At 40.9% G+C, this 26,009-nt stretch overlaps 2 protein-coding genes across 4 annotated transcripts in view; one reads left to right on the top strand and one right to left on the bottom strand.

Moving 5' to 3' along the window:
- The window catches only part of LOC131448320 (PH and SEC7 domain-containing protein 1-like), a 56,105-nt gene extending 46,810 nt beyond the window's left edge, over nucleotides 1–9,295 (bottom strand). For 2 of the 3 annotated variants that reach the window (XM_058620659.1, XM_058620661.1), the window contains exon 1: nucleotides 333–435. The gene's annotated coding sequence lies outside the window, so the exon portion shown is untranslated. Of the gene's footprint in view, nucleotides 1–332; nucleotides 436–9,023 lie in introns of those variants that run through there. The other variant, XM_058620660.1, reaches the window with a different exon arrangement.
- Nucleotides 9,296–13,548: 4,253 nt separating this feature from the next.
- LOC131448704 (elongation of very long chain fatty acids protein 6-like) lies at nucleotides 13,549–23,057 on the top strand. Its single transcript, XM_058621381.1, has 4 exons — nucleotides 13,549–13,855; nucleotides 17,362–17,493; nucleotides 18,585–18,736; nucleotides 19,188–23,057. Exons 1-4 carry the CDS (start codon nucleotides 13,761–13,763, stop codon nucleotides 19,634–19,636), a joined length of 828 nt encoding a protein of 275 aa, XP_058477364.1. The 5' UTR covers nucleotides 13,549–13,760; the 3' UTR covers nucleotides 19,637–23,057.
- Nucleotides 23,058–26,009: the final 2,952 nt, after the last annotated feature.

Raw genomic sequence — 26,009 nt, 5'->3', positions numbered from 1 at the left:
GGACATGCTCACACAGAGTGAATCTGGTTCTATATGTCACACACCCTCACACGTCTTCACAGTCTCCCTCGCTCACACACACAAACAAAAATACTGTGGAGTTTCACTTTCTCAGTCACCTGCTCGTAAGTCTTACAACATGACCTGCACATGTGCGTGTCACTGATATGGTGGTGTGAAGCTGTCAGCTCCCTCCTAGTGCTTGTTTATCCCGGACAACCCTGAGTTGTTGCGGGAAACAGCTTCATTTGTACTAAAGACACACAGAAACAGAATCTTTCCTCCCCTATCCTCTCCTCCTCCTCCTCCTCCTCCTGCCATCTCACACTCACCTCTTCTCCCCCAAACACAGCCGCTTCATCCATACAGGATTTACACCTCCCACATGGCTTATCTTGTCTCATCCTCTCTGCATTTCCTTCTTCCATCCCTATCATCTTCATCTATCCTTCCGCCTCTCCTGCAGGACAGTCAGCACAAACCTGTCTGACCAGGCTAGGCCAGAACAGCAAGCGATCCCTCCCCAAGCAGCAGTGCTCGCACTCAGCCAATTAGCAAGCTCACATCACCCGGGCCTGCCCTCGTCCTCATCCCGCCCCTCTGCCTCTCACATACATGCTGAGTCAGTGTGGAGTATGAGTATGGGAGGGTGCTGCTGTAAGGAGGGAACATGCAAGTATTTAAAGGCACCAGGCAGCAGCAGTACAGTATATTCTCTCTCCCCTGGTGGGATGCACTTCTCAGCAACAGTGGCAGATGTGAGCCGATGAAAAGCAGGACATGTGGTCTGATCTGCATGTGTGAAAAAAAAAAGCCCTCCTCCCAAACAGTTCACGTGGTAACAGATGAACAGAAAAATGGGAAAATGGAGAACTCCAGATGGTCACTGTATTAGACACAAAACATTCCGAATATAAAGAATGACTGCCCCTGTTAAACGTACTGTGTAAATGTAAATGTCTATGAAATAAATTCTCCTCAAAACACAAATTGTTTTACATACATTTATCTGAAATGTTTCCATACTTCAGATACAGGCTCAAGAGAAATGTAATATTTCACAACAAAGCGAGTACATACAGTACCGAGCACGTTTGCGTGACATTAAAAAAAGGCATTATTGCGTTAGTCCGGTGGAAAGTGTTTTAAATCAAATATCTCAAAAAATATCTCAATCTAACACACCCGGATACTGCGATTGGGAGTCGAGCTACGACCAGGTGGACCAGGTTCATTGTGATATTATCTTGCCATTAGTGAACTAACTTGTCTGTGTCTCCAAGTCACCATTGACGATGTGTGTCAATACCTCATACCAACACACAAAAAACAACAACCCTGAACTACCCTGCATTTTTCAGCCGATTTCAGCAATTCATACATCAAAAACTTTCAGCTTGCTCAGGATATTCTCCTTCATAGATGAGCTGCACTGTGCGGCTAAAAATAGAGCCAGACAAAAGCCAAATGTAATCCAGTTTGAGTAACACTAAAAAAACACCTGAATTAAACAGTTGCTCTGCCTTTATTATGCAAATTAAATTGACAATGAGGAAAATAAACTGAATGAAAATGCCACATGCAAACCAAAAGCAGGAAAATAAATTAAAAATATGAAGTCACTTGCTTCTAAAATGAACAAATTATTGGTGTTCTGTATTCAGCTCAACATAAGTGCAAGATGATGACTTTAAAAAAGGAACCAGGGACATGATGCAAACATGAGAAACTGAATGAAATATTACAGAAATGGACAAAATAGAAATATGGTCTTAAAGACTTGGAAGAGTTGTTCTTCTATTTCTGTTGCCGCTGATGTAAATGTACAATCTACAACGTATTCAAGAAATAATTTCACAGTTATTACCATCAACTCAGCAACTGCAATGTGGTGATAAATCCCTGGTTGTAAATACTATAATTGCTCCTTTATTACTGGACTGAACTGTCAATTAGAGCAGATACAGACACACACACACAGTCTATCATCTTGTCAACCTGCTTATCTGCTAATCGTTGACGTCTAATGTCACAGTGACTGGCCCTAAGGTACCAGATCCCCTCTTAGATTTATAATCAGTGATAAACTGTGGCCTCCACTACAGTAACTTTCTTTTCCTCCTCTCAGTTTGTACGTTGAGCTACGGTTGTGGTTCGGCCGTTCAGCCCTTGTCGCACAATACGAGACGATTTAGTGCAGAATGGATTTATTGAATGAAGAGTGTTCGCCCTCTGCTCCACTAAAGGGGGAAATCCAGTTTAGCATGTGGCTAGTTGTTAGCATTTGGAGCCTCATTCCAAGTCTTCCCACCATCCATTAATTATTCAATACGTTAAGTTGAGTACAAAATTGATATCTGAGTCAGTCTGGTGTCCTAACATTTCATAGTTCCCATCGAGATATCCTACCAAGGCTTATTGTGTATGTGCACAACACAAACACAATTGGTCCTGTTAGCATAGCTGTTAGCAAAGATGGCGGACACCGTTTACATTCTGGGAATGAGGTCTAAAAAGTACGGAATTAGCGTTGCAGTTTCAAGCCTTGGACCAAGTGTCACTGGTGGGCACGCAACAAAAAGAGAATGAAGATATTTCTCGACTCGGGGGGAAAGTGAGGTTGGGAAGCAGAATTTTTCAAAAATACTACCCCTATTCTAGTAATACAAAGCTAAACGCAAATCAAATTTCCACTTTATTAAAGTTAATGCTTGATTTCCCTGAACTAATTTTACATTTCTAACCTTAATTGGACATCTTGTCTAATGCTTGTGAAATTGTCATTGTTCGAGGTTTGTTTTTTGATCTACGATCCATCCATATGGGGTTAGTTTTACTGTCAGAACATCCAACCTGCATGATTTTTTTAGATAGATAGATAGATAGATAGATAGATAGATAGATAGATGTGTCTGACAGTGACATACTGTACCTCTAACAGTTATTTGTCATCATTTTGTACTCCTTCTGAGAAAAGTCAAACTCTTTTCCCTCAAAGTCACCGTACGTGGCTCAGCACAGCTCTGAAGTCAAGCTTTTGGCAGCAGCTCAATCACACCATTTCCCTCTTTGAGTCTGAAGTGCATGAGGTGAAACAGGTGATAATGACAGGCAGCTATCAGCACCAGCCCATCACTGCACACTGCACCAAGCAACACCATGCCAGCTTTTGGCCTATTGCAGTGTCAGCACTCCTGAGGCAGCTGCGGATGAGATGCTTTCAGGGGCCTGGATGGAAAACACCAACTCTCTCATCTTGACTGTGGTTCTATTTCAGACAAATAACATTACGGACAATCATGTTAAAAGATTATGTCGATTGCCTCCATCAGCTGATGGCGAACTTGAGAATCCTACAGGAACAAACAATGGCATTCATTGATAGAGGGCGTTTTAAAAACAAGCTCCTTGGAAGGATAGAAACAGGATCTCCTCTTTCTTACCATAGGTCCCTGTCTATCTCATACTCACAACTCTCCTTTGTGACATCAAGAATATATAATAGATTACATAGAAAGAAAAGGTTGATTTGTTGATAAATCATCTGACAGAAAACTGATCATCAACAATCAAGACGGAGATGTTTGTTGGTTCTAGCTTTTCAAATATCAGGATTTTGCATGCTTGGTGGAATAGAAGGAGACATTTGCTGACGTCACCTCTGTGAAACTGTGATGGGAACGTTTATGGATGAAAGGTTTAATGGTTGCAGCTCGCCGTTCAGCTGACTCACAAGCTATACGGGAAAAAGAAAAAGGTTATTTTTAAACCAGCTCGGTTTATAAGTCTAAGGCTGTTTCAGCAGTTTGATTCTCCACATTCTGACTGCAATCAGGTCGTGATGACTCCAACAAAGGCAAAATATGATGTTTGTGTCTCGGAATCAGAAGCATGCACACAAAAAGAGGCATGTCAGAGTTCTTCCTTTGAGCAAACTAGACAGTAATCTTCTCTTGAAGTATCATTGTGCTTTTTTGATGTGTGAGGCATGTGGGTAACTGCTGATCTCTGGGGTTGTGTTTGTGTGAAAGGCAGAAACTATGACATGGAAAAACTTAGTACATTCACATAATGTCTGAAAAAAAAAAAATATTTATTGTATTAATCCAACTTGGACTACACTTTTAAAATACATGTTAACATTTTAGTCCAACTTAATCTAATTTCTCAAGACTAAACACACCAACATAAGGTGATTGCACTTTAATCCCTTATTATTCTGCACTTAAATCTTATTGTGTTCTGTTGTGTTCTGTGGCTGGCATTGGCTTGCCAAGGGACCGGAGCTGGAACTCAGCTTTGGCTATAATCTTGCATATTTACATATATATGTACATTAAAGGCGACATAGACCGGAAGCTCCAATTAACACTGCGTTTGTGTGTGTATCTGCATCATTACCTCGTTTATGAAACCCTAAAGTTTCAGAACAAACAGTTCAGCCACTGCTGAGAAAATAGTGTTTTATTGTTTTCCTGGGCTCTGCGAAGCGTATCGGCACTTCCCTATGCTGATGATGTCATCAGAAATCCTCACCACTCCTCTCACCACCGTAGCTCCTCCTGGTGCGGGCACTAGTCCGGGCACATCCGGTTGCATACATTCAACCGCAGAAGAAGAAGAACTACTCTCGTTGTAGCTGCTGAGATGCAGAGCATCCACCGTGCCAGAGGGGGAGCTGTGTATCTGAGAGCTGGCCTATCTATTACGTCACTTCCAGGTACCTGGCCAATCACAGGACAGTGGGAAAGCTCTCATTGGCTGGCCAATCACAACACAGTCCGCGTTCTGGGGGTGTGATTTTGGTCTGAAACAGCGCGGCTGACGAGAGCGTGAGGAGATATTTTGATCGGCTCGTTTGCAGCGATTAGGACGTTTTTAACCATGAAAACAAGTTAATATATGTAAGTAGACCTCCATAACTAACATATATGTGCGATACCAGCATTCGATGTCACCTTTAATGAATAAATAAATAAATTGGGACGTGAATTACTACCAAGTTAAGGTGCTGGTTTCAGTTGAAACGCAAGCCTGACCGAGGGCTTAACCATTCCAAATAGGGCTGAACGATTTGGAATAAATATCTAATTGCGATGGGAATGGTAACACATTCAAAATGACTACTGTGTGTGCACATCTGTACAAAACAAAGATGTTTTCTTCTGTCTGCAGAATCGATGTGTTGGTCGGGACAATATTTTATCTAAAAATTGTATTTTCATACGCATTTAGGTTTTAATAAATATTGCGTCACTTCTGTTTTGAAAATTGCAGCAAGCCATATTGCATTTTACTGAAATTCCCATTAATTATTCAGGCCTAATTAATTCCAAACTGTACTGTACCAAACCGAACAGTACCATGATGAAGCCTGTGCATATTGAATGACGCAAAACATATACTTTCTCCATTCTAAATTATAACACATACAGTTCCACGCAGTTTTAATTTATAAAATATTAAGGAATCCATAACAGAGCTTGTGATTTATGTAACTCTTACTCCTGTGCTATAGACAAACTCTGATAACAGTTGCTGCTAGACACTTAAGTGGGGCATTGAGGGCTATCAAGCATCAAGGAAATCAATTATTGGCACTGGTATGTTATCTAACAGCCAGCCAAGTATGAAGTCCATATCCTCACACACATATTGCATTGTTATCAAATGACCAGTAAAACAAAATGGGACAGAGTTTCAAGGAGCATGTAACGAGGAGAAAGCACCTGTACAACAGATTTGTTCCATTAATCACACAGAATCCTGTAAAGCTCTCAATCTGCACCGAAACCAACATACAGAGAAATACTCACAGATTGGAGCAGCTGCGAGCAGATGACCACTCGTTAGAGGAAAACACAGCAGGATTGTAAAATGCTAATGCTCGCCATCATCACACAAGCTCACTCCTATCCAAACACTAAAAAGGCCCCTATCAATGCCAACGCTCTCACCTCCTAAACACTCCCACTGCCCGCACCTCCGAAATGTATTCTTGGCATTCATCACAGATTATTATGAACAGGAAACACAACCCAGATACAGATCTTCATAACCGCTACAGTGACTTCTTAAAAGAGGCAACAACAACAACAACTGAGAACATAACGATGGGAAGACAACAGGACTAAGAGGGAAAAAGACAGAGGCAGTAAGCATGAAAGAGTGAAGAGTGGGAGAATGTAGGAAGAAATGAAAACAGACGTGGGAAGGAAAGAAAAAAAAACGCCGCTCTGGTCACTAATGCTGTTTTTGTAGCACCATCAACAACATGAGAGCAGAGAGAGAGAGAGATAGAGAAGGCTGACCATCTCATTCTGCAATGAGACATAATGGCGACACAAACCATCAATGCATCTACTGTATGTGTGTGTGTCCTGCATCATATACAACCTGTTATCCTCCAACTACAGAAGAAGGCTGATGATATTTTCACGGGAATCGTTTGTACACGTCTGTGCTCCCGAGCTCAGTTGTTTCAAAATCTATTAAAAACACACTCTGATTCCACCCGGTGATACCATCCTTCATCACCCTGAACAAGACACACACTGAAGCTGCTATTCAGTGCCTCCCGTCTCGGGTATATCTGAAATGTATAGATGATGTACAGCCAATCCATTCAAATAGCGGCCTGTGGGCCACATGCAGCCCATATCCAACTTCTTAGTAGCCCAGCGTGGGGTTCCCCCAGAATAACTGAAGAAATAACTAGAGAAACACTTTCCCTGATTCCTACATCGATTCCTACTGAAGTCTGTTTTATCGCAGTGTTAGTTCTTTTGTATTCAGTTAAAGGCACTCTGAGATGTTTGTGGGTCATATATGACATGTTTATCTTATTTAAATGCTTAAACTGTGTGTAAATGTTGTCCAACAAGTGTTTTGGTCTCCACCACCTCCTGATGGAAATGTCCTTTTCTTTAGCCGCTTAATACTCCACAAGACTCACTAGCCATTTTCTTTTACTGTCAGGCTGGTGCACATAAATACCTGCTGCTATCTGAGTGACATTCATTCTGCAGAATTATACATTATACGGAGCCTTTTTTTTTTTTATATGACACCTGAGTTGAGCTGGAGTTTGAGAGCCACAACTGGTAAAAAGGTCTGTATTTATATAACACTTTTCTCGTCTTGATGACCTCTCAAAGCTGCTTTACATACATTTTTGCCATTCACCCTTTCACTCGCATTTTATTACACATAAAATATGTGCAGTGCCTTTTCTATCACTCATCTTTCACACCATTTCACACGCTGCTGGTACGTGGGGTTAAGTGTCTTGCCCAAGGACACAGCGGCACGTAGTCTATCGGAGCCGAGAATCTAACCCACAACCTTTGAGTTGAAAGACAGATCGCTCTACCACTGAGCTTCCGTGGCCCAATTGTGGGGGTCAGAATATAACATTGCTGGGTTTGGTCTCTTTTTTTTATTGGCGTATCCTTTATATTCTTCACTATTGTCATAGTCAGTAGATTTTTATAAACTGAAAACTAGGCCATGATAGTAAAATGAATTCTGTCATAAAGCATTAAGAATAAAGGTAAACCAGAGTTCTACATCTGCAGCGTGGAAAACACAAACAGGGTGAAGTTGACTCCACAGAGACCACTCTTACAGCCGTGCAAACATGACGGAGTAGATGTGTGTGCATCGCTGTGTGACTGTTTTACCTCTCTGCCTGTCCAGGAAACGAAAGAATGGGGTCTTTTTTCTACCCCCCAGTCGCCCCCCCCCCACCCGGCCATACATTGAAAACTCAGACCGAGCCCCAGATGGGGGATTCATAAAGCGTGCAACAAATGAAGACAAAATGCTTCCAGCTGCCCATGGTGGCAGGTAATGGATCTGCTGTGGGGCTGATATAGGGGGACATTTGACAGGGTCTTCAACCGGTCATGCAGCTCTGTCCTGTCTGAGCTGCAGAGGGGGACGATAGTTTGTCTGCAGTGCAATTTATCATCAGGAGCGTCATGCTAAAGCGTCAGTCAAACTCCATGTCGAATACTCTACTGTCTTTTTATTCATGACTTAACTTAATTAACTGACAAACTGAGGCATATTTTGTATTTCTTTCTAACAAATACTGATTAGAAATGTTGTCCTTGCACCAGTCCAGAACCCAAAGAAACTCAGTTTTCTATCATACATCCATTTTCTGCTGCTTTTTTAAACACAAGAGGGTCGCTGTGTCGGATTTACGTAATCCCCAAATCTGCATGAAATGCCCTTGTTCCGACCGGGTCTCGAACCCAGGTCTTCTTGCTGCAAAGGCAAGAGTCAGTTTTCCATCATATAAAATGAAAATATCTTTAAGAGCCAGAACAAGTGAGAACTTCTTGCAGATCAGGGTTTTTTTTTGTTTGTTTGTTAATTATCTACTTGGTTCATCATCTAATTACAGCAGAAAAAAGTCTATGAATGGATGACAAAGCAGTCCCTGTTTGTGCTTGACCAAATTAGCCAAATAATCCAAACAAAGCAAGATAATAGTAGATCCTACTTCCATTGAATGTGTCGTCTAATTTTTGTGCAGCCACAGACAAGCACATATGTCTTTCAGAGGAGAAGAGGACATTCACAATCCCCTCATTTGTTATTAAGAGAAAATATGATAAATAAAATAAAAACAAGTGTCTCTTCATTCACCAGTGCACCTGAGTGCAGGTACAAGTTTTTATTAAATCCTCTCACGTACACACTCACCTGAAAAACACTAGAATGGCAACTTCTGCTGCCAAGGACAAAAACTTGACTGGAGCTACAGTTTATGCGGACAGTGACTGGCACGCACAGATGCGTCAGTGACCTTTCTGTGCATCCCACCTTGATGTGGCACATTATACTGCGATGCAGTGTGCAGCAGCAGCAGCAGCAGCAGCACTCACTGTGTACCTGGACCAAGTTGTTATTACACTTGCTGCATATGCATCTGAAGCAGCAGGAGAAAAAGCTGCAGCACCACTTCAGTCATTCCTTCACTAACAAACACGGAGAGAGGTCTCTCTACTCACCAGGAACGTGATGTGATCTGTGGAGCAGCAGCAGCAGCAGCAGCGGCGGTGGTGGTGCTGGTCTCTGCGGTGACACAGATGATGAGATGCTGTTGCATCGTCGTCTGCTGCAGCCAACACGCTGTCAGTGCCACTGCGGTCCACATGATATTAGAGGATGGGGGGGCGCTATGTTCCACGTCAGGTAGACACAGACGTGATGCTGCATGAGAAGAAAAAAAAGAGAACAGATCCTCGTCGAGTTTTTTTTTTCAGTCCGCCTCAACAGCTCACAGATCTCAACTCTCTCTCTCTCTCTCTGTTTTTCCAATGCACCCCCACTCTCTCTCTCCCTCCCCACCGGTTGGGCATGCCCAGTCTCTGCCTCCTTCATGAGCAAGGACTTGTTAGTCGCGTGGCTTATGAGTTAAAGCAACACTATGCAACTTTTTTTCAATAGCCTTAACACTAGTCACATCACAAATCTTGAAGCTTCACAGCGAGAGTTTGCTTTGCAAATAGAATATTACGTCCATTTTTACATAAAGTCTTCAAGGAAAATAGCTGGTGTTTTGTGGGCCACACAGAATATTTGTCCAAATAAATAAAAATAATAATAATAATAATAATTTGGCTAAAATAAAAGGTTTATAGCAAATATATTGCTACATTGTCCCTACTTATATCAGAGACAGGCAATGTGTATGTGTGCGTGAATGCTATGCGTGAACGAATTTTACGAGCAACACTGAATGCATCACAGCCCCGAGCAGAAATGTCACTGTGGCACAAAACTGGCCATGATTTGACTTGTTCCTCTTCCCGCACAGAAATGCAGTCATTGCACAATAAACACATCAGTTTGGTGCTTGTACTCGCTGGTAAAGTAAGTAAGTAAAAAATTTTCTGTCCACTTGCTCTGTAATGGATGATTTTTTAAGTCAACTTTGTATCGACATCGCGATACACTTTGTCGGTTCGGTTCCAGTAACCTGTCCCGCCCATGAAGAGCAACCAATCAAATTGCGTGTGTAACGTGAGGTGAAGACGTAACCAAATCAGATGAGAGCCGAAAGTCAGATTCATTTACAGAGAGTTTACAGGCCGTAGGAATAGAAGAGTTTGAATAGGCCTGGTCTATGGCCTGGACACTAGAAAAAAACAGATTTTAGTCACTGAGCAAAAGGCTCATCTGATATAATCTATGCCTTTTTAATTCTTCATTGTTTTAAGAATATGTTTGCTGCTATATCTTGCCATTAGACAGCCTTATATGGCTCACCCACACCTAAATCCATAATCAGAGTAAATCAGCACTTAGAGTTTGCGTGGACACAAGAACTGCTGGTGTGCTGCCATGTTTTGTAAATTTCTGTCACTGAGGTCAAACAAAACAAAGGATTTCAAACAATTACCTCACAAAATAACACATTCAAACTTACTGGTGGAGGCAACTCCTGTGTGCCATGATGCAAAATCACCCATTTTCTTTATGGACTCTGGTGCAGGGAGTGTGTGGTTTACAAAGTGACACAACTCGTGAAAACAAATTAGTCTAATGGACAAATAAACCAGGCATAGACATGGCTAAGTGGCTAAGTTATTCCATTATTTCTGTGAGTGATTGTGTCCACATCCCAGGCAGGGTCTTGAAGATAAACCATATTTAAAACTACTACAACATAGTTTATCCCATTCAAATAGCATCTAAAAATCATTTTAATGGGTCACTGACTTGTAATAGAGAAAAGTGACCCTCTTAAATCCCCACTGTGCAGTTTGGTGAGCAGGTAGGAACACTGAGAGGGAGTGAGAAACTTAGTGATAGTCAGCAAATCAAACTGCCGGACTCAGACAACAGCAAGTTCAATTGTAACGCTGAACTGAGGTCACTGAAAACGACTACAGGTGTTTTCACATCATACACAAAGCACATTTCCATGCACAGATTACATACAAAGCCAATACAAAGATGTGAGTCGATGAGAATTTCACAAAACTCATGATGGCGGATGCAAATCATGGAAAAATGAGGCACAAAAATAAATAAACGATAGAGTAGAGTATATTTCCTTTGTAAATTTGCATTGCTGCAGTGAAAATTGCTGCTCTCGGCTGCCATCTGCTGGAATAGAGGAGCACTGCAGACTTTGGTAATGGAAATGCATGAAAAGATTGTGTCTTGGCGGCTGCTGAAAGGCTCACTGTGTTCACTTTTCAGTTTCAGACTCTCAGACTCTTTATAGACTCTCGGTCACTTCTCTTTCCCACACAATCTGCTCCACATACTTAATGAGAAGTAGATGCTTTATTTTCTCCCCCCCCCAACACAACAACTGTTCACACTTTGTCCAGTAGACGGTGCCAGATCTTTTTGTTCTTTCTTTCTGTGGGGCAGTATACAGCTTTCAATGCAGATCACCATGCATACATACATTTTTTCAAGACTCAAGACATAATCTACAGCCTTGCCCAATTGTTTTTCAAGTGCTGTATACCATAAATAAAGTAGATTATTATTGTAATGCAAAACGAGTCAGGTCATTGTCTATGCCCATGGTTCTCACACTGTGGCGCGTGTACCACTGACTTGGGGAAGGAAAATCAGAAATACTGTTCTACTGTTCTTGTAAAAACAAATACTCTAAACATCTAATTCCCTCAAGAAATAATGAGCATATAGAGCATAATTTATTTTTAATTTATATTTTCATGCACCATCGTCTCCAATTTGTGTTAATCTAATGTCGATTTCTAGTCTATTTCATTTGTTTGTCGATGCTCCTTTCCTTTGCGTACAGGATATTTGCAGAAATGTAACACCTGCAGTTTGAAGTCTCTGCTGTGGCATTTTCATTGCCGTTATTCTACTATTTTCACACACCTTTTCCTCATAATATCAGTTTTGTGAGCCTTGATCTTTGTCCTCATGTTTTATTATCATTATAAAAATAACTGGCATACAAGTGCATCAAGTACATGCCACGTTTACAGCACTGCTGTATGGCAGGGGGCCTGTGTTAAGAGCCTAATGTACATAGTCACATCACTTGCAACAAAATGAACCCTGTTACATTTGCCCTGTTGTAAATCAGTCCAGATTGTGTCTAGTGCTGCTCAGTGGACTATTGTGTAACTGCACCACCTTCACATGAACTGTGACGTGACTCACTGCCCTTTAGCACAGATTCCAACAAGACATCAATGAGCAAATTCAGGTTTATGAAGCAACTACAGATGACACAACTGGCCAGTAAAGATAAAGATCTTTTCACTGTACAGGTGTGTGAGGGATATTTTAGTATGACTACCACGTGAAGGCAAGAGGCTAAAGGCTGTTTTTATACAAGTGACTACATTGAGAAATAAAATCCCTGATTTACATACTGTATATATTGAAAAATCACAAATTAACACTAGAAAACTTTGTCTCATCAACAGTCCAAAATATGTGGATTAGGAAAAGCAGCAATAACACAATGTAGATTAAGTCACATGTATGTGAAAGTGATGCTTCAAAGACACCATGAATTAGTTGGATTCAGGTTTATATCAGGTCAAAAAAAGGTAAAGACAACAAAGGCCATGTTCATTTAAACTATTCATGCCCTGCATGGTATAAAACGTCATACTTTTATTATTAATATTATTATTATTATTATTATTATCACTCATATTTTAAATATAAAACTATTTTCAAAAGTTATAAATATTTATAAAAGTTTAAAAACACAGACGTATATATATAAATATATTTATATATAACATATATAACGTATAACGTCTAACGACATATATAAAAAAAGAGAAAGTCCAAGTCTAAGATTGTCTGTTTGATCCCACCTGATGATTAAACGTCACACACAAGCCCCGCCCCTCGACAGTTTCGCCCGACACCAGAGAACGTGCTGACACTACGCGTGAGGCATCCAGGAAATAAAGCTTTTTACCTTCACAATAAGAGTACACAACACGTGGCTATGCAGTGAGTCAGGGTAATCTTTTCTAAATGTCGAGTGAGGGTTCACCGACAGAAATTAAATATACCACGACCCATAAATATACGTGTACAAGTGTATAGGAATAAAAAGTGTTTACCTAAAGTACATCTGTTTTATTTATTTACCTTGTATTAAGGTGCAGGGCTTGCTCCACAGAGGCCGTCATTTGTGTGTTTCCAGCAGCCCAAACATTTCACATTTTGCAGAGGGACCAAAGAGAAAAGACACGTCCACACTCACCCCAATGCATAAATCAACAAAGGAAAATTAGGGAATTTCAGTGAATACGACTAAGATAGTTGTGAAATAATGTATTTTTATATTTTTTGTTTAATGTATTTTTCTTTTCTGTATATTTTGTAATCCTTATTTTTTTATAAACCCATGACAATAACAGCTTTGTTGTATTTACAATAGTTAATAACGTTATTTGGAAAAAAAAGAAGAACGCCATCGTAGTTCTCTGACGAGTAGTGCGTTGTAGCTCTTTTATTCTGACAGTTTAAAGCGGAAGTTGTTTGTTTGATTATAACGCTCGTGCAGATGGGAAGTACCTCTGGTGGTGCCGCATCCTCCCATCGCGTCGGACTCGGACTCTGACCGCTTAGTCTCTGTCCAATATCAGCATAAAAGCAGCTGCAGCGACGGTGTCTTCTCCTCCGTCCTCACTCCTCCCTGTGTGCGGGACAGTTCGGCGCAGTTAGCTTACCGACTCGCCCACACAGCGGGCTTTTAAGCCGAAGGGAAACCGGCAACAATGAACGGCAGTGCGCCCAGACTGTCGCTGGCGGAGTATGAGTTTGAGCGGCGTTTCGACGTACGCAGTGCGCTGGAATGGATGCAGGAGAACTGGTGAGTTGAGGAGAATTACACACTAACTGAAATACAACAACATAAACTAAAAATTTAGACTAAAATTCCACCTCCTACTCCTCCCCTCTCTCAGCAGTGTGTGTTGGGTGGCGGGCTTCAGTCTGTACTTTCCGCCCTGTGTCAGAGCTGCTGATGCAGACACATCTTTTTTTCTTTTTTTGATTCAAATCAAATATTCCTGCTCTTATGTCATTTATAATGGTCTTTATTGTTTCACAGCAGTGGCTGAAACCGCTTTACATTATCCTGAGTAATGTGAATAAAGTGTCGAAATGCCCTTGACGACGATATGACTTCATCTGTGCTCTCATGGGTCAGACACAACAACATCATCAAAACACAGCATCTGATCTGCAAACATGGGAACATAAAGCATGCAAATTAAAGGCATGCATTAACATAAAAGCTTTAAAAAGCCACTTCAAGAATCAATAAAGTAGTTTCTTTTCAGAATAATACACATTCTGAGGTATCAGATTGTAGCTGCAGATTCAGATATTAAATCATCTTTATTGCGTTGTATCTTCAACATTTTATCATATTCCAATGGTCATATATTTAAGACAAAGTCGACCAACTTGAGTCTTGCTATGGCTGATCTTTAGAAATCAGTGGCTGGCTTTTTTGAGAAGATGTTTGACCAGTTTCCTGTTTTTCCTCCATCAGATACAATACAACAACTGTTGAAAAGAGACAACACTTAAATGGCTTAACTTAAATAAGCATACACTGCAGTGCACTATATATATTATATATCTTTTAAATAAGAGCAATGTATAAGATAAATAATGCAAAACAGATAATCACAAGACAAAACTTTGTCAAGTTAACCTTCGGATGATGAAATGAAGTCTTAGTGATGCTTTAAACTGGTTTAAATTGGAGAACAAAAAAAGTGTAAGCGTAGTAATCTGCCAATGAATTAAACAATAATTTGTCAGTGCGGGATAATCTGCCCCATTATTCGTCATGAATCAGGGTCAACAAAGTTGTAGGCTTGTACTATGAAATGTGGTGTCGCAGAAAGACAAAAGAAAAAGGAGAACCCAGGTGGAAGCACATTACCTCAGTCAGCATTCTTCTACCACTCCTGTGTTCATGTAAATGCCTTCTTTATTGTCCATTGACGTCTTGTCGGAGAGGGTGTGACCCCTTACTGAGAAACTCCGGCAGGGAAACCATGTAAGACCACATTTTTTAAGCTTTGTGTAGCCATGTGTGACTCAAAGCTCGCGTGCTGAGATAATGCTGCATGTCTGTCACTGAAGCAGCTCAATAAGAGTTGACTTGTTTCAGGCCAGACGATGCTTCCAATTCCTCCTCCAGTTCATCATCTTGAGGCCCCACACTGTGGTAAATCATGTCAGGGAGGAACAAGTGACGAGCAGTACAGGGGCTTGGGTTGCCTTTGCTGTATAAGGGACATAAATGATCAATCAGTTATCAAATAATTAATTAATGAGATAAAACATTTTGGCTAATATATTAACTGCTACAGCACCAAACTTAACCCCCTCTGCCATATTTAACATATCTCACAAGAGATTTTAAAACATAATATGTAGCATTTTTGCATCAAAATAAATAAACAAGACTAATTTTATGTGTATTGTTCCGAGGTATCCCACATTACCCCATATGTTTGTCCTTTTATTCTTTAAATTCATAGGTAACTGTATTACCATTGAAGGTAACAGATGTTATCCTTTTGTTTGCCTTTTGATAAGATCCTCCTCTTCAATCATCGCCACTAGCAAACGTCAGAGTGAGGAGGAAAATATTTGGCACTAATAGTTATCTGGTGTGCTGTCTTTTTTTTTTATCATGTGTATTTGTCACTACTGGGGTAGCCCATGTTCTAGTGGGGGGTCACAGGTTCTAATGCTCATTGATTCAGTTAACTGGACACTCCACATCCACATCCAGTGTACGCCCAGTGCCAGCCGCAAGCTCGGATAAATGGGAGGGTTGTGAAGACTCTCAGAGAGGGAGAAGCTGAAAGAAAAATAAAGTGCATTGTCTCTAATGGATCACGACTACTCATTGCCATTTGCTGCACGTTATGGTGCCAAAGCTCACAGGATCCAAATGAGACAACAGGACAACAATTGCCATGATACCACACTGTGTACCGGCGTCATCAAACTAGCTCTTTTTGTTATTCTTATTATATATATTGAGCAGCAGAAATGACACACTGCATTTAAAATCTGCAAATTGTATTCATGATTGGAGATTAAGTGAATAAGCCTATTAGTTCACATTTTGTTTATTCAACGGTCTGCCAATTAGTTCCGTTTTGCTGTTGCATAGGAAACACGCACACACACGTGTATTCACATGCGTGTGGAGTGTATTTAAAGTGGAGCATCATGTTGCTGCAGTTTGCAGAGAGGAAGGTCTCCTCTGTCAGGTTGGCTCCTGTTCTCAGGCAGTATTAATGAGTTGTACACCTTAGCTTGCAACGCTAACTCTGTTTTAACTGTCCCCCACACACAATTAAGGTCTGTTCACCTTAATTGTGTAATGTCTTGCTATGATCGCAGTAGAGCTGCTGTGTAATCACCTTTGTCTGATGAGGTGATCCAGGGTTGTGTGCTGGTGTTTGTCACAGGGGGAACTCATCCTGTTCCTCTTTTGATAAGCTGATCAAAGTACCATGTTTTGCCCTGGTCACGTGGAGGTTATTTCATCCACTTCTGATTTTAAACTGGGTCTGCATGTAACAGTGAAAAAAAACAAAAAAAAAAAAGTTCAGTCAGATACAGATGTCACCAAAAGCATGTTAGACATTCAGTGATATGGAGAAGGTTAGTCACACAGTTATCTCATCACATCTTGATGTCTGCAGCTGCCTACAGTCTCCTTCCTTGTTCTCTGCAGCACAACTGCTAACAGGTTTAAAAGAATGCTGACCATGTTACACCCACGCAATACATTTCTTTTAACGTTATCACTCAATCATGGCATGTACATTAGTCTTTGTTTGGCGTGACCTCTCATTATTACCTGTCAAAAATGCTGGTCTCATACCATTTCTGTCTGTTTTACACTGTGTGTTCTTATGTTCTCTGAATTTAAATTCATATAAGAATGAGTTGGACAAATGCTTTAAAAAACAATAGAACAGATACTGTTACACTTGCAAAAACAAACAGAACATCTCACATTGAGTTACAAGAGTGACTCAAAGACAAAAGGTGAATGAATGCAGTTGCCAAGAGTTAATAGCAACAGCGTCATATTTCCCTTGTTGCTAAGTGCAATAAATGCACTCAACTTGCACTGTTTATAGCACTTCATTGTTTGTTTGGGGGGGGGCAGAAGACTTTATCATCAAACCATTTTTGTCCACCATTTTGCTCCTTTTAAAGTCAGTGTTGAGTGAAATTAATTGGCTGTTTTTATAGATGAAAACAAATTCACAGTCCGCTAATAAGTCTATTGTTATTCAGCATTGCTAATGAGAGTTTTATCGTCCACAGGAGCAAGTCCTTCATGTTCTGCGGCCTGTATGCTGTCTTTGTATTCGCCGGTCAGCACTTCATGAGGGAAAGGCCAAAGCTGAACCTGCGGCGCCCACTAGTGCTGTGGTCTCTGAGCCTGGCCATCTTCAGGTGAGACACATGCAATATGAGACACGTGCCATTAGATGAGAGAATTATTGTAGTAATACCCAGAAGAAATATGCACATGACACGAGTGTCTCTCAAAATCATCTTTTGAGAGACACTTTGATATTTAAAGCCTGTGCTACAAAACTCAGTTACAGAAAGTGTTACAGTGCTAAGTGCTTTTGTTGTATTAAAAAACAAACAAACCACAAAACCAGACCTTTTATAATCGCTGCCAGGAGCGATTGTGCGGATTGTGACCCAGTTGGCAGGTCTCAGCAGGCGGGGCTGATGTCCTGAGTGAAATGATCTGTGGTGGGTTGAGCGCACGCTCTAATCTTAATCCCATAGCAGTGGGCATATAACCTGACCTCTCTGCTTGTCAGCTGTAGGGTGGCTCTATACCACTTTTTTCCATGTATGGTACAGATAAAGACATCATAAACTTGAGTATCTACCACTGGCAAGGTCGGTCAGATTAGATATAGTCTTTTTAACCCTTTAAAAAAACCTCAGCTGTTATTAAAACGACAGTGCTGACACATTTATCCCCTGACAATAACCAGCCATTTCAAAAACATAATGCTCTAATTTAGGAAGTAGTACGGATGTTACAATTATCCACTGGCTGGAAGTCTGTGGGAAAATTAACCTAATTCTTATTTGATTTGTCAGGTCAATAAACATTTTACTTGTCTAGTTTCAGGTCTTCTTCAATGGCACAGGATGTGGCGTTAATCAAACACTCTAAATTGCCTGTAGAGTGAATGGTTGTTCGTTTTTGTGTGTTGGACTGGGGACATGTACCTGCCTTTCAAACTATACTATGTCAGCTGAGATGGGCTCCAGCGACCTTTTAAGAAAAGAGGGTCCTTTTATTTTTCCCGCCGGGGGAAATTTGACCTTCGGCCCTCATTTGGAGGATAAAATGGTAGACAATGATTGAACAACATCGATACTAAGAATCGGGCTGGCTGTGCGACTTCTGGGAAACCTGGTTATCACTTATCCTGTCCCATGTCTTTCCCTTACCAGTTAACACAAACTGTTGTTTATTGTAACCGGCCATTTTTCTCCCTGTGTTCACTCTGCAGTATCATAGGAGCTTTCCGGACTGTGCACTTCATGGGGCATGTCCTCTCAACCAGCGGCTTCAAACGATCTGTGTGCGACTCCAGTTTCTACAGCGGCCCCGTCACCAAATTCTGGGCCTATGCCTTTGCTCTTAGCAAGGCCCCTGAGCTGGGTAAGGCTTCCCGAAACTTTTCCTGATACAGTACATGATTCTGTGCCGGCTGAGCGCGAAGGTCATTACATCCACACACAGGCAGTACCTATGGAAAAATGATTGAGTTCAGATTTCAAGGCTAAATTTGATTTGAAAAGTGAAGGTTTTACAGCCTCTTGTTATCTTGTAGGGCTGAGCAATAAGGCCAGTATATTTACCACAATAAAAGTGGTCATATCAGTTAACATTGATGATCAAAGCAATAATTATCAGCGGATTATTTTATTATCGTAATTGAAAGATAGCGTTTTGATATTATAATAATAATGGAAATAATAATAGCAGTGCTTGGTGGAAATTCAGTTTTCAATCAGCTCTACGTTATTGGAATAAGCTATAGGTATTTTAATAGCCCCACCCTGGAACTTGAGAATGACTTCATGGCCCTTTTGTCCACCGTCTCCCGCAGGTGACACGGTGTTCATCATCCTCCGTAAGCAGCGCCTCATCTTCCTGCACTGGTACCACCACATCACCGTCCTTGTCTACTCGTGGTACTCCTACAAGGACAAGGTAGCAGGCGGCGGCTGGTTCATGACCATGAACTACATGGTTCATTCTTTGATGTACACCTACTACGCCGCGCGGGCAGCCGGCCTGCGGGTTCCGCGCATCTGCGCCATGATCATCACGGCCACCCAGATCCTGCAGATGGTGATGGGGCTGGCAGTGCTGGGCTTGGTTTACCACTGGCTTCACGAGGAGCACTGTCCGTCCAACATGGACAACATCACATGGGGTGTGATCATGTATTTGAGCTACCTGATCCTGTTTGCCATTTTCTTCTACAACTCCTACCTCAAAGACTCCTCTGGGGTCAAAGGATCCTCAGAGGTCAAAAAATCCAAGGCAGAGTAGCATGTGCTGTGCTCGGCGGTCATGTTAAAGTGTGCCATCGGCAGACGTGTGAGAGACCATGAACCTTAGCGTCACAACTAGTTAGCTGGTTGCTTGGTCTACCTCGTGTTAAATCATCCTCACCTGACCTTTTTAGCTCAAAACTCGTGATCCATCTGTGGGTTTAGAGCAGTCGCAGCACAGAGACTGGCTCGCTTTAATATGATCTTGAGATTAGTTATTTTTGGGGGCATATGGGGGACTACTATGTTTGTGTCTAATACAATAACCACCTTATTACATTCACAACCAGTTTTACAAAACTAATATGAGGGCCAAATATTTGTCAGAGGTGGTTAACTAGTGTTAATAATATAACTAGAGGAAGCACTTAGCGATTGCAAGGCTGCTCAGTTTCCCACATCACCACAAGTCCAACAATAATAATAACCTACATCCTCATGATCGTGAAAATCCATCCTTTATTTTCTGATTTACGTCGCGTACAGTCAAAACAGACACACGTGGCCAAAAACGTAACCTCTTTGGTGGAGGACAAGACACGAACAAGTGAATCCTTCACACACTATATCTTACAAGCTCCGAAGTAGAGAAAATCTCGTTTGTAAATAGTTTACATATTTTGTTCCAATTAGTGAAATACGCTTGTGCTCTTTTCTAGTGTGAGATGAGTTGATGCGTATCTTAAGATTAAGACTAAAATCCGAGGGAAACGTCTGGCATGGCTCTGTCCAAGACAACATGTACCAACACCTCTAAGATGAAGTGTATACATGCTTCTTCTTGTTAAATCCGTCTACCAACTGTGATGTAGAAATAAGAATCTGTGATTTTAAGCAGTAATACTTTAATCTTTTCTGCAGTATCTGCACAAAGGCACAATTGTCAAAGCTGTTCATTTAGGTGTACAGACGACATTTTTCACTTTGCGCCGAGACGTCCTGCTGTTTCCTTCCTACTTCCAGTCTTTGTATTAAGCTGTTCATCGTCTTACCTAAAGAAAACAGTTAAGCTTAGTTCTCCAAAATGTTCAACTATTCCTTTTAAATTGTGTACATTTAGCCTTTAGCACAACAGTAACTGTAGGGTTTTGAAAAGGGAATGTAGACTTCACACGCACACATTAAATGTTGATATGATCGTGTACAGCATCTTAGTTTCATAGCTGTTATTTAAAGGGAATATAAACAGAAAGACCAGTTTAACTCAGTAGTTAGACTTTAAAATCGGAGTGAAAAACATTCCTGCAATCCAGCCAAGAGCAAAACTAAAGTGGTTTTGTGACAGTCCTGCTGTCTCTGTTTAGTTCTTTTCTTTAAAAGTAAATCTTGCTCACTTACTGGGCACATTCTGCTCTTTGCTGGTAGAGCCACATACTTTATATAATGGGGCCTCTCCACTCCCTCAGGTCACTATAATTAAAGAAAGGATGCCCTTAATCTTCTGATTGTACCCATGTACTTATTGATGAAAAGAACAACAGAGAAGGAGCGCTTTGCGCGGTTATTTAAACCACTTATTCTACACTTAATCATAGCGCTAGCTTAATAAAACATTAGACTGGAGTTGTTTCTGGTCATTGTCTGGTATCCGGAAAACCCCTGAGGACGCCAAGACCCCGAGTGAACTTTTAGGGAATATAATGGAATTACAAATTCAAATTCATTTAGTCACAACTGACATAATCTTAGTTTTGGGCCCATTATCACAGGTTGGGAGTATAATTTCAGGCAAAGATTGTCAGTCAAAAAATGACTTATGTAAAGATGAGGTGAACACATTGATTTTATGGTTGAACTAGACTAATATTGGCACAGGAAACATCTTTTTTTGTGCTAATGATCTGAATAAACCCAAACCAACATACTGAACAGTCCCGCATGGTGGATCAGATGACGTGGTACAAAAGATTCAGTGACATGTCTGCATGATTTAATAAGCTTCACACACGTTGAGTAACAGGGCTGCCGTGAACACAAAGGCCGCATTTCGGCGAGCCGCTTAAAAGCCACATGTGCAGCAGTGTGTCCGTTGTACATAAGAGTCTATTTATTTTGTTGATGTGTAATATTTCTCCAGCAGATCTGAAGTGGTAGATATAGTCGTAGGACTGTGCAGTGAATCCCGCTGCGCTTCGCTCGGTTCCATCCAGATGTCGTGTCTGTGCATTTTTACACTACATTCCGACACCCTTTTGCAGACAGACTCGGAAGCCATTCATTCTTAAGATGTACACACACTATTGGGTGGGGTGGTTTATATTGTGACATATTGTACTTTTTTTCTTCTTTTTTTTTTGTCTTTTCTGTCCACCATGCTCATTGTCAAATGTACAGGGCTGGGCATCACAACTGATTTTTTAAATCTATTCCAATTTATAAGGTCCAGATTGATTTAATTTGAATGCAACATTTTCATGTTTAAGAAGGAGATCTTAAAAAAACAAAAAAATTAAAAATGAATATCTACATTGGAAATTGACCCCAAAGCAGTTACATGAATGCACTTATTACTTAATAAGACCGCACACTGCAGCTCTACTGCACACTGGTATAGGTGATCATTCTAACTTCAACCTAATAACCCAATTTGTCCATCGGAGGGCGCTGTGAGCACATCTTGTCCTGTGTCCATGCCCTTTTGCTCATCAGAGGAAAACGACAGTAATGTTAAGTTTTGTATTAAGGATGGAGCGTGGTATGAAAGTATATTAAGAGATCGATGGAATGATTTTATGATTTGATATATGAGGTTGAAACGATTTGGGGAAATCAATTGTTTTGAACCCAGCCCGCCTCCGATGAAATGTGAATATCACTGCAGTTTACTAACTCGCACTGAAAGGGATATTTAGTGGGAACGAATTGAGTTTTTCCTTCTTCCCACTGCCGTATCTAACCACTATCACTGTGTCCAGTCTGTAGCAGCTTCTAGAGCTGAGCTCATCCCGTGTTTGTCAGTCATGTAGCTAAAACTTCTGCAGCTGAAGGTTAATCTCTTTCCCTCATCGTATGTGCGAACAAAGGGTTTTGATAATGCAGTGGTTTCATGCCTTGCATCAAGGATTCCCTCTGGATTATCTGAACCACTGTTCTCCACGTGTTGCCGGGGCAGCCTGAAGACATTTTTACTGTGAAACAGCTCAGAACACTGTTCAGTCAAAGCTAAATGTCATGTCTCTGATGAGGACGTAAGAGCCAATGGGCCGACTTGTTGTAACACTGTTAAACTTTGGAGGGGACATTTGAGTGCCAAACAGAGCTTCTGTTTCTTTCTTTTAAAAAAACAAAACTAAAGTGTGAGCAGACTCTTGTTGGTCTGTGCAGTTGTCTTCATGCTGTGGATTCTGTTGTCTGAAGGGGAAAAACCATTAAAGGGCTTGTGATGTTGAAATGTTACAATAAATCCCTCCTGATTTTGACATGTCTCCAGTTGTGTCTTCTCAGGTGACGTGTGTCATTGCTGATTATTGAGAAAACAAAAGGTAAATCTAGACACTGTAAGTTTGTGTTTATTGTGTTGTGCACTGGGAGGAACAAAGAAGAAGAAGAAGAAGAAAAACAAATCTACTGATCAGTCATGAGCACAACACAGTCTCGAGGGGTTAAATCCATCCATCTCAAACCACTGTCTTCCACTAGCACAACCATTAACCAATCAGGAATCTTTCCAGATAACACAGTTACATCCCCACTTGCTTCCTGCGGTCTTCAAACAAGCTTCACTGCTGCAGCCGCTGGGAGTCGGTGGGTTGACGGAGGACAAAGCTCTGCCTGCTCAGCACATTAGTCTTGCAGCTGTGGGTGGTGACACCAGAGGACACAGAGGACAGACACTGTGAGGAGCTGAGAGAAAGGTTTGAACTGTTACACTAAACACTGCATCAAGGTTTACTGCAACAAAAAAAGCACAGAATTTCATTTCATCAAGCGATGTGCAGTCTATATCTGTCTCATTTCTACCAATATCTGCACAGGTGCCCTCAGTCGTCACCTGCCAAGTTTAAAGCCTGTGGGCCAGTTAGCCAGTTTTTTTGATTTACAGACATACAGTATGTGTATATATATGTATACATATACACGTGTGTATATATATATATATATATATATATATATACATACATACATTTATATATATATATATACACATGTATATATTTTCTTTTAATTTTTGTGAATAAATAAATACATTGATTGATTCAGTCAAAGAATAAGGGAGAAAATAGGAAGCAAATGCCATAATGATCACCAACACACAGTCTTTTAAACTTAACTGAAACGAGTCTATAGTTGAAGTTTGGTAAATAGTCAAAGAAAAATAAACATTAAAGAACAAAACCCAAATCCACTGGAAAAACCGCATTACTCTCATCTACACAGCCCAACTACTCCTACTCCAAACACGTCAGCTTTAATAAGCAGGTAGTAAAACTATTTGCTTTCAAGGCTTTTTATTTTACCTCAAGTGTGCTGATTATTAATAATAAGGCGTACAGCGCCCTCGTGTGGCAGCATTCAGTCCACAGAGACAGTGGTTATGTGACTGTGGAGCTCTGGGAAGTTCAGCTTCAATACTGTGAACGGTGGAGCACACGTGCACGCGCGCACGCTATAAAGGCAGTCAATTAAAGGCAGATGTGCGCAACCTCTGCGCAGCGACGCACGCGAGGAGTCGCGTGAGGGTGCCTTCAGGAACCGTTGAGGAAAAAAGGCAATTCTGAGTTAGAGCCACACATTAATATACAGCTAATAAAAGTGAGACAACAACCCCCCCCCCCCCCCCCCCCCCCCTTTTTCTGTTTCTCACTCCTTGAACGTGTTGTTTTTTGATGTGTTGGAATATCTCCATCTGTGGTGTAACACTCTTCAGCAACAAGTCAGTGCAAAGTGATTTATATAAGACATGAAAGACATTAAGACTAGACTCAGGAAAGAGGACAGCAATATTAAAACCCATAAGCAGGATGCTAAAGATAGACCTATAATTTCAAAAGACAAGAAAAACTGAAAACTTTCAGTAGACTGACATTAAAGCTTAACCTCAAAAACGTAACCACAAAATTAGAAATGGCATTGACAAGAAATGACAAAATGACCAGAGTATCCTTGTGGGGCATTTACTGTCTGCTCCGAGAGAGAGATTTACTGTGATTGCTTCATAAAAACCTTCCTGATTTCAACCCCCCCACCCCCACCCACAAAACAAGAATAAAACTGCTTAAAATTTACATTGTGATGCTGTGTGCAAAAAAACAAAAACAAAAAACCCCCACTTGTTTCCTCACTCAATAGCTCATAATTATAAATCTGACATAGGTTTTCAGACAGTTTTCTGTCACATTGATGAGCTGACTGACTCCACCCACACATATAATATATATACCCCTAAACCAGGGGTCTCAAACTCAAAAGTCTGGTCAGTAGGGGGCCGGTCAAGTTAAAAACAGTCCAACTTTTTCATAAAAAACAACTGTTCACTTGAGACAGGGCGATAGGATTGTAAAAATATATCATGATAATCCATCGTGATGTCACAATCAACGGTAACGTTCCACAGGATTTCAAAATAAAAGTGTTTGTTTTGATCTGGACTGATATGTAGTTGACAATAAAAATATATTTATGAGGCAAAATGAATCTGATTTGGTCTCACAGCTGACAAAACATATCAGAGCACAGATTAATGAAGACATGAGTTGATGAACGGGCCTGATGCAAAGCTCAGAGACAGGATTGTGTTGAGGCACAGATTTGAAAAAGGCTACAGAATAAAAACCAAGAGTCACTGGCGAGGGTTTTTTGTAGATGGAGGCCGAACTGAGCATGAAGAAGAGAGGAGGCCATGTCATGTAAAGAGGAGGTCACTTCCACAGAGATTAGGTGGTTGTGTGGTATGTCCTGTGTGAAGGACACCTGAAGGACTCAGACTGTGAGAAATAAGAGTCTGTGATTTGATGAAAACAAACTGTTTTGGCCTTCATTCACCCTACTCTATAATTCTATTCAGTTTATTCAAGTACTTTTTTGTAATCTGAACAGTGCATAGTTCACTTGCTATGAAACAATTTATAGTTCCATGAGGGGGCCCCAGTGTCGAGGAAACCAGAAATGTTTGTCCTTCTTCATGGTTGCCAACTCAGGAGCAGGACTTTACAAAGGGCGCCTGAAGGCAGCACCCAGGCTTCTCGGAAAACATTTCTCAGAGAGAGAGAGCGAGAGAGAGGAGTAAAAACACACACACACACACACACACAAAAGAATCACAAGAAACACAGTATGCCAGGCTGCAACATTCACCTCGGAGTGATACACATTTTATCCACTGTTCAGTTTTGAAATCTGTTTCTAGGAACTGGAGGAGAACAGAACGCAGA

Source organism: Solea solea, chromosome 21 (assembly GCF_958295425.1).
Source record: "Solea solea chromosome 21, fSolSol10.1, whole genome shotgun sequence".
NCBI lineage: Eukaryota > Metazoa > Chordata > Actinopteri > Pleuronectiformes > Soleidae > Solea > Solea solea.
The sequence above is the reverse complement of the archived record's forward strand: the minus strand, read 5'-3'. Positions and strand labels throughout refer to the sequence as shown.